At 46.8% G+C, this 8,741-nt stretch overlaps 1 protein-coding gene and 2 non-coding genes across 4 annotated transcripts; all 3 read left to right on the top strand.

Moving 5' to 3' along the window:
- The first annotated feature begins 2,356 nt into the window (after positions 1-2,356).
- Positions 2,357-8,298, top strand: RPSA (ribosomal protein SA). Of its 2 annotated transcripts, none has more exons than XM_019418774.2 (7): positions 2,357-2,474; positions 3,284-3,449; positions 4,741-4,859; positions 6,480-6,725; positions 7,450-7,578; positions 7,685-7,850; positions 8,136-8,298. In XM_019418774.2, the coding sequence occupies exons 2-7, from the start codon at positions 3,317-3,319 to the stop codon at positions 8,228-8,230; spliced, it is 888 nt and encodes a 295-aa protein (XP_019274319.1). In that variant the 5' UTR covers positions 2,357-2,474; positions 3,284-3,316; the 3' UTR covers positions 8,231-8,298. The 2 variants fall into 2 exon arrangements, with proteins under 2 accessions (XP_019274319.1, XP_019274320.1); XM_019418775.2 differs by lacking the exon at positions 8,136-8,298 and adding an exon at positions 7,943-7,997 and having other exon boundaries at positions 7,685-7,875.
- On the top strand, positions 4,523-4,673 carry LOC128777498 (small nucleolar RNA SNORA62/SNORA6 family). Its single transcript, XR_008422745.1, has one exon. It is a non-coding gene; the product is annotated as a small nucleolar RNA SNORA62/SNORA6 family (small nucleolar RNA).
- Positions 6,788-6,936, top strand: LOC128777497 (small nucleolar RNA SNORA62/SNORA6 family). The gene has a single exon (XR_008422744.1). It is a non-coding gene; the product is annotated as a small nucleolar RNA SNORA62/SNORA6 family (small nucleolar RNA).
- Positions 8,299-8,741: the final 443 nt, after the last annotated feature.

The following is an 8,741-nucleotide window of genomic DNA, read 5'->3' as shown; positions in this document are numbered from 1 at the left end:
TTCTCTTTTTAAATATGAATGCCCAAGATCAAAAGTTTGCCAAAGAAAATTCTGAGAGTTTTATTCAAAAAGGGCACGGGGGAGGGGAGGGGGCGCCTGAGTGGCTCAGTTGGTTAAGCATCCAACTTCGGCTCAGGTCACGATCTCATGGCTCATGAGTTTGAGCCCCGCAAAGGGCTCTGTGCTAACAGCTCAGAGCCTGGAGCCTGCTCTGGATTCTGTGTCTCCCTCCCCCACTCTCTCTCTCTGTCTCGGAAAAAAAAAAAAAAAAAAAAAAAACCATTAAAAAAAAAAAACAGGCACGGTTAAAAAATGTTGCAAAAACTTGTGCAGACGACCAGGGACCCTGGAAGGTGGGGAGTACACTTAGCTGCTCGCTACAGATTTTCTTTGACAAGTGCCTCTTGGGCCATGGGCTCCCCACCGTACCTTCTTCATTTTTGGACTTTTGTTGATTCATTTCCTCACCAAGGAGTTTCCTTACGTGGATTAGTTCTCAAGAGCAAAGTTGTTTTGTGAGAAAAATACTATTTTGGGGACAAACACCCAAACATAATTACAGTACAGTGTCCTTGCAACAAAGGAAGTAGTCCTGGGACTCCAGCGTGCATATGGGAGGGAGCTGTTGAGGTGGCTGGGGAGGCCCCTCCAGAGAAGTCATGCAATACAGTGACAGAAAACTGCCCCTAAAAGCCACCTGTTCTATTTTCCACATAGCTATTTTTTCTTTGGGAGCCAAAATGTCTCCAGATATTTTCAGCAGTTTCTAAGGATGCTTAAACCCATTCCTAAGTTTTCATTCCTTCTCTATCAGCTGCAATGGGGTTTTGTTTTTTTAAATTTTTTAACCTGTGTTCCTCAGAAAATTTCAAAAATGCTAAAAATGAGACGAAAAAAAACTCACCCAGTTTCTCTACTAGTATATTAGCGGTTCTTAGCCTGGCTACACATTAAAATTATCTAGGGAGGTACTTATAAGAATCAGATTTTTTTAAGTCCTGAGAATGTAATATACAACATGGTGACTATAGTTAATAATACCATATTGTGTATTTCACTGTTGCTAAGAGGGTAAAAGTTCTCATCACAAGAAAAACACACTTTTTGTAACTGGATGGTAACAGATTTTAACTAGATTCATTGTGGTGATCATTTCACAATATATACAAATATGTTTTATGGCAATACTTCACTTTAAAAAATCAGATTTTTGGAGTGCCTGGGAAGCTTAGCCAGTTAAACCTCTGACATCAGTTCAGGTCACCGCTGATGAGTTCGAACCCCAGCTCAGGCCCTCTGCCTCTGCTTCTCTGTCCCCCTCTGCTTCTCCCCCTTTCCCCTCCTTCCCCCTCACCCGAGCATGCACTCTCTTTAAAAAAAAAAAATAGGGGCGCCTGGGTGACTCAGTCAGTTAAGCGTCCGACTTCGGCTCAGGTCACGATCTCGCCGTCTGTGAGTTCGAGCCCCGCATCAGGCTCTGTGCTGACAGCTCAGAGCCTGGAGCCTGCTTCCGATTCTGTGTCTCCCTCTCTCTCTGCCCCTCCCCCATTCATGCTATGTCTGTCTCTGTCTCAAAAATAAATAAAATGTTAAAAAAAATTAAAAAAAAATTTATATATAATATAATATAATATATATATTTATATAATATATATAATATATTATATATAATATATATATTTATATAATATATATAATATATTATATATAATATATATATATCAGATTTTTAAAACCTGGGTTGGGCATATGTTTAAAAGCTTTCCACGTGATTCGCAAGTGCAGCAAAGATGGAAACCCAATACATAAGTTAATAACTTGGCCGTCTCTTTACCATCATCTTTTAATGTGCAGGGCTTCAATTTTTTTTATTATTGAAGTTTAGTTAATACTGGCTTCAATTTTTAAAAATAATCTCCCCCACCCTGCAGGTCTTTAGTGGCTGCATAGTACTATATGAACGGAATGAATTTTTAATTACTCATCTATCGATATTGATTCCTTTTCCTCTAGAAAACGAAACCTGCCATCTGTAGTGTTTTCCTTTTAAGTGTTTCAGGAAAATTTCCTGTAAGCGAACTTTCAAAATCTGAATTACGTACTGATAAATTGCTCTCCAAGAAATGAAAATAACTTCTCCGGCTTTTGTTGAACGAATACTTTGTCACGCTGTGCTCAACATGGCTCCCTACGTAAAGACACTTCAACTTACGACAGGGACCAGAAAGCCGATTCGGCCTCCAGCGGCAGGTCGCTGATGAATTACAGCGGAGGTGGCCGCGTGCCGCGGAACTCCTGCGCGGCGCCGGAAAGCACTAACGTCGCAAAAGGCCCCGCTGGATTAGGCGGCCCATTCACCCTTCCGCTTAGCTTTCGCTGTCATTGGCTGGCGGCGGAGTATATAAGGACGTCACTTCCGGCCGCCGGCCTTTTTCCGCGCTACCCAGGGAGGGGTCCATACGGCGTTGTTTTGTGTGAGTCCCTTGTGGGGTTCCCGGCGTCCCCCAAATAGTCCCAAAGGCTATTAAAATAGCCTTCCGCTGGAGTGAGGGGTGCGAGGATTGGGGATGGAAGCCAGCAGGCAAAGCGGGTGTATCTGCGGCTCTGCGCCCAGCCGCCCGCACGTGGCCGAACTCGGGCCCGCGGGTTCCCACAGTGTCCCCGGAGCGCGCGGAGGTCGTGCTGGAGCCAGGGCACCGGGTGAGGGTGCGGGCCGGGCTGCGGCTGGGCGGCCGCGGCGCAGCAAACAGGAACAGCGTACCGCGCTGCAGTTGCTTCGGACCCCGGCATTCGGCCGGCCGTGACCTCAGGCCCCGGTCCCGGTTTACGACAGCTATTTGGGCCGGTTGGTGTATCCCGTTCGCGTTAAGATACCTGGCAAGGTTTTGTAGAAAATCAATTGTGACCGTAGAGAGAAATAATTGTGGAGCGCCCTGCCTTCAATCCGCTTGAAAATAAACTTGTTCGCATCTGGTTATTTTTGCTCATCGGTAACTCGACTCCCGGTTGCCCCCTGGAATGTTAAGTGGCAAATCACCGTTTTCATTTTGCTTAATTATTCGGGTGTTTTTCCCATCTCCACACACTCAAGATGTGCGGCAGTTGTGTAATGTGTGGGATAGGTCTGTTATGTTGGGTCTTTTTCCATTACACTACTGTAAAAGGTGTGGTCCTTGGGCTGTGTTCAGATCGGTTGCTTGGCTCGCCAGGGTAGTTAGAATGCACCTGCTCCCATAACCCACTGAAATGAAATGAAAATAGCTGGTTAACCGTTGTTTTCCAGGTTCCCGTCGTAACTTAAAGGGAAACTTTCACAATGTCCGGAGCCCTTGATGTCCTGCAAATGAAGGAGGAGGATGTCCTCAAATTTCTTGCCGCAGGAACCCACTTAGGTGGCACCAACCTTGACTTCCAGATGGAACAGTACATCTACAAAAGGAAAAGTGATGGTCAGTTGTTGCTTTGATTTGGGAGGGAGGGCATTCCAACTAAGTAATAAATGAAACCAGAGGTCTACATCGGAAGTAAGCTTTAAGACTTAAGTGAACGTAGGGCACCTGGTCAACTCAGTTGATACAGCATGCACCTCTTAATCTTAAAAAAAATTTTTTTTAATTTTTTTTTACAAAACAAAAAACAAAAGTGTACTGGTGGTTTTTGGAAGGACCGCTTTCTGGGCTCCAGTGCAAGAGTATGTCAGTTGATTGGTTCTGGGACTTAGGTTGGGCCATGAAGGAGCTGTGAGATGTATAAATGATGAGGAAGCTCATTAGTTCATCTTCCATAGTGTCTTGTATTCCACAGGTACTGAAAGCAGGTTCATTTGAATTTTATTTTTTTTAAGATCTTTGTTTTTGAGTAATCTGTACTTTTTTTTTTTTTTTAACTTTTTTTTTTTTTTTTTAATTTATTTTTGGGACAGAGAGAGACAGAGCATGAACGGGGGAGGGGCAGAGAGAGAGGGAGACACAGAATCGGAAACAGGCTCCAGGCTCCGAGCCATCGGCCCAGAGCCTGACGCGGGGCTCGAACTCACAGACCGCGAGATCGTGACCTGGCTGAAGTCGGACGCTTAACCGACTGCGCCACCCAGGCGCCCCTTGAGTAATCTGTACTTAATGTGGGGCTCAAACTCCTGACCCCAGGATCACACGTTCTAAGTGAGCCGGTCAGGCGTTCCCTTCGTTCAACTGAATTCTGAGAGTAAAGTAGAGCAAGAGCTAAGACCTTAATGAGGAGGCTTGGAAGGTACTAGAAAAGGGAAGGTAGGTTGTGAAGACTTTGGAAGGTACGTTGGGCAAGGCAGTGCTTCAAGCTCAGATGGAGCCACTGAAGAACTTAAGCCTGGGGGTTGTGTGCTGTGGAGCAGTTTTGGCTGAAATCTGGCATTGAGACAGGTTGTAAGGAAAGTGGGGCTGGAGACCAGGAGGTGGGTGAAAACTTACAGGAATCTGGATGGGGCCTTGATGGAGGCTTAGTGCAGGAAAGGACCAAGAAGATGCACTTTGTCTACCGAACTAAGGCTGCACACTATTAAAGCTCAGGGTGGAGGCCAGCCTTGGCCAATGAACTTCTGAGTGTCGGAAGTGTGCTAGAGAAATTGCAGGATTTTCGCTAACACCAGTAGAGCCTGCCTCGATGACTGGAGCTTGATAGTACTCGCTGCCACATTCGGCCTTTTAGAACAAAGTCCACTTGAAAATTAAGTCTGGTACTACAAAGCTTTCTGCCATCACCTAGGTATCTACATCATCAATCTGAAGAGAACCTGGGAGAAGCTTCTGCTGGCAGCTCGGGCCATTGTTGCCATTGAAAACCCAGCTGATGTCAGTGTCATATCATCCCGGAATACTGGCCAGGTTTGGAAACAATATGCTTGGTTTTTGGAAATCTTGAATTGCCCGGATTCAGTGTTTTCCGTTTACACGCTACTTGGCATCTGGTAGAGTGTTGAGCTTTGTTTTTCCTGTGTGTTTTCTTGTGCCACTAGGTCCTGACATAATCCTGTAAAAATGGCTTATCATATTTTTCTGTAGTCAGACTTTTCTCTTGAAAATGATGAAACACTGGCTCCAAGCTTTGGTGCCAACTGCAGGATTTTTCAGAAAGGTTTTCTAATAGGGTGCCAGTCGTCATCCAAGTCTCCAAGCAAGAGTAGAAATCTTTGCTAACGTAAATAACTTAGTTTTTTTAATAGCCAATGGGTAAAACTTGTATTGCCCCATTTCTGTTTTGACAATTCTTTGTTTTTCTGTGGAGAAAACCAGTAGATTCCTTAAAAATTGATTTATGGTGGAGCCTTGAACAGCACGGTGGATTAGGGGCACCAACCCCCAACGTGGTCAAAAGTCTGTTTTAACTTCTGGCTCCCCCAAAACTCAGCTGTTAATAGCCTTCAATAGCTTTGGAAGCCTTACCGATAACCTAAGTAGTCAATTAGCACGTTTTGTATGCTGTATGTATTACATACTGTATTTTAAAGACTAAGCCAGAAGGGAAAATACTGTAGAGTGCTGTTAAAAAAAAAATCCACATATAAGTGGCCCTGAAGAGTTTAAAACATGTGTTCAAGAGTCCACTACAGGAGGTTTAGCAAGGATTTCATTGACCCCGATTCTAATTTGAAAAAGATGCTTGACTTGGATTTTGACAGCTGTTTAAATCGTGTAGTAAGACAGGTTCGTTTGTATTGTTTAGGTCGACCATAAAATTGATTGCCTCGAACCGAAGATGTGTTTTGCGCAGGGGGTTATTCTCCAGAGGCTGGCTTGTATCAGGACCCCTAGTTTGGTGCACGGTAGAAGACTTAAGTATTGCTGTAGAATGGACCCAGTGACCACTCTCCTGGCTTTCCTTAGCAAAGATTTACTGAGCATCTGTATTGGCCAGGCAGTGTTGCAGGGGGCTTGGGATGTAGCAGAAAAAGCGTAACTCTGCCTTTTTTAAGGGATGCAGGAAATAAGTTTTCAGAGTAACTCTGCCTTTTTTAAGGGATGCAGGAAATAAGTTTTACGGGGTAAAAAGGAAGGGTATGTTGCTGTGGTGTATAGGGTAGCTGCGATGGAATTCGACCAGAGCAGAGAAGTGCTTATTGGTGTGTCGGGCACTGTTGTGTGCTGTGTTGACTCGTCGTCACGGCCCCGTGAAGAATGTGGAAGCACACGAGTGACCTGCCCGCGTCACTCAGCAGAGTGACCTGCCCGGTTCTTGAAACCAGCCGGTGGGAGTGGGGAGAGCATTCCAGACAGGATCAGAGGGTGGGGCGTGCTTACTGTTTCTGGGCCCCGGTTCTGCAAGTAGTTGTCGGGTGACGCGGAGGACAAAGAATTACTGGGTGTCTGAAGTGCTTTGATGTTTTCACTGTTGGAAGGGAGCCGCTCCGGCGGTTACAGACCCGGGTGTCGGCACACGGACGCTTGGGGGAGTTCCTGCGATGCCATTTCTCGAGCGCTGGTAACTCTCGATGTTCGTTCTTCAAGCGAGCTGTGCTGAAGTTTGCCGCTGCGACCGGAGCCACTCCTATTGCTGGCCGCTTCACTCCCGGAACCTTCACTAACCAGATCCAGGCAGCCTTCCGGGAGCCCAGACTTCTGGTGGTCACCGATCCCAGGGCTGACCACCAGCCTCTCACCGAGGCGTCTTACGTTAACCTGCCTACCATCGCTCTGTGTAACACAGACTCTCCTCTGCGCTATGTGGACATCGCCATCCCTTGCAACAACAAGGTAATAACGCCGTGACGTCCGCCAGAGCTCACGAGAGCGCTGCGCAAACAGCCGGGCATTCCTCTGCACATTGTTAGAGCTTGGAGTTGAGGCTCTGGCCGATGAACTCACAAGTGTAGGTAGTGTGCTACACGAGGGGCAAGTCTTTCGCTAACACCACAAGGGTCTCTGGCCCAGTGAGTGGAGTTTGATAGTAATTCTTGCTACAAGTATGATTCGAGTGTGTCACAACTTTAAGGAGAAATCATTTAAGTGGCGTGTGTGTTCGTCTGCTCTTCTCCATATTAACTGCTTGGGCCTCTCGGGCATTACTAGGCCTTTCTGTTTTCAGAGCAACTGGATGAACTGCTATGAAATCCTAAAAAGGTGGGTTGCCTGTGATTCAAATCGGCCCTGTTTCCTGGGTCTCAAAACCCTGGTTCCGTGTGAGAATCCCCCAAAGAGATGTTTTAATAGCAGTATCAGTGTGCAGGCACTCACAGGTATTTCATTTCGTTGGTGGAGTCTCGATAGTTGTGTTTTAATCCCCCTGGTTCCAGTGACAGTCAAGATGGAGACGAATTTCTAGAGTGCTCTGTTAGAAGTACACTCTCTGCAAACCAAGAGACGGGTCTCCTATCCTGGTACCGAGGACCTGGATGATGGGACAGATGGGTGGATTGGGGAAGGACGTGCTGTTGGGGATTGACCAAGCGTCACTTGTTAACACCTGGCGCTCCCGCAGGGAGCTCACTCGGTGGGTCTGATGTGGTGGATGCTGGCCCGGGAAGTTCTGCGCATGCGTGGCACCATCTCCCGTGAACACCCCTGGGAGGTCATGCCTGACCTCTACTTCTATAGGGATCCTGAAGAGGTAAGTTTGCTCCCCAAAGGCTTGTGGACGCGTAAGTAAATCAGACCTCTTGGTTTGTGCTCAAGAAGTAAAATTTACTGGTCCCTATACGCTTTGTCTTCACCAGATTGAGAAGGAAGAGCAGGCTGCTGCCGAAAAGGCTGTGACCAAGGAGGAATTTCAGGGTGAATGGACTGCTCCAGCTCCTGAGTTCACTGCTACGCAGCCTGAGGTCGCAGACTGGTCCGAAGGCGTGCAGGTGCCCTCCGTGCCTATCCAGCAGTTCCCCACTGGTACGGGTCCTGATGCTTCAGGCTGGCGGCTTGCATCTTGGGGGGTTTTTAGTCTAGCTTGAAGGATCTCCCTGGCTATGTAGCGTCGGAAGGTTTTCATCCCAGTGTGCTATAGCTGAGCTGCTAACTTGACAGATGGGAGTTGGGTGTTTTTGAAGTGGTTTGGCCTCGGGTGTTTGTCCTTTGAAATGTGTTTCTGGTGCGATTCAGGGCTCGGTGCTGGGTGGGGGTAGGGTGACGAGAACACTGAAGGGGCCTGACTGTTCTTTGGTGTTTCCTTAACAGAGGACTGGAGCGCTCAGCCCGCCACGGAAGACTGGTCTGCAGCCCCCACTGCTCAGGCCACCGAATGGGTGGGAACCACCACCGAGTGGTCTTGAGCTGCTCTTCTGCGGAGAAACAAAATGGAAATAAGGTTGACGGAAAATAAACCGTTTCTATAAGTTGGGTCCACGTCTGTCTGTTTTGCATTCCAAATCAAGATGCCTGGGATTACTTCAGGTCTTGATGTTCCTTTTACTTCTAAAGCCTACTCTTTTTTTCCATTTTTTTAAATAAAATTTTGTTTTTTGATCATTTATTGTCAAGTTAGCTAACATACAGTGTCTACAGTGTAGTCTTGGCTTTAGGAGTAGATTCCTGTGATTCACTACTGAACATACGGCACCCAGTACTCATCCCATGAAGTGCTCTCCTCAGTTCCCGTCTCCCCCCACCAGCCCCCCGCTTCCATCAACCCTCGGTTCTCTGGATTTAAGAGTCTCTTAGGGCTTGCCTCCCTCTCTGTAACTTAGTTTTCCTTCCCTTCCCCTGTGGTCTTCTGTTAAGTGCCTGTCTTTGACTTAACTTCACTTAGCATAATACCCTCCGGTTCCGTTCACGTTCCAAATG

This window comes from Panthera pardus, unplaced genomic scaffold (genome assembly GCF_024362965.1).
Source record: "Panthera pardus isolate Hobbes unplaced genomic scaffold, ASM2436296v1 HiC_scaffold_16, whole genome shotgun sequence".
In the NCBI taxonomy this organism is placed as follows: Eukaryota; Metazoa; Chordata; class Mammalia; order Carnivora; family Felidae; genus Panthera; species Panthera pardus.
Note: the sequence above shows the minus strand (reverse complement) of the source record. Positions and strands in the feature narration are given on the sequence as shown.

Excerpts from the sequence above, each read along its gene's own strand:
- RPSA (XM_019418774.2), top strand. The coding sequence starts at position 3,317 with ATGTCCGGAGCCCTTGATGTCCTGCAAATGAAGGAGGAGGATGTCCTC. Across the intron at positions 3,450-4,740 it reads CTACAAAAGGAAAAGTGATG|GTATCTACATCATCAATCTG; the intron begins GTCAGTTGTTGC and ends GCCATCACCTAG. Across the intron at positions 7,851-8,135 it reads TATCCAGCAGTTCCCCACTG|AGGACTGGAGCGCTCAGCCC; the intron begins GTACGGGTCCTG and ends TTTCCTTAACAG.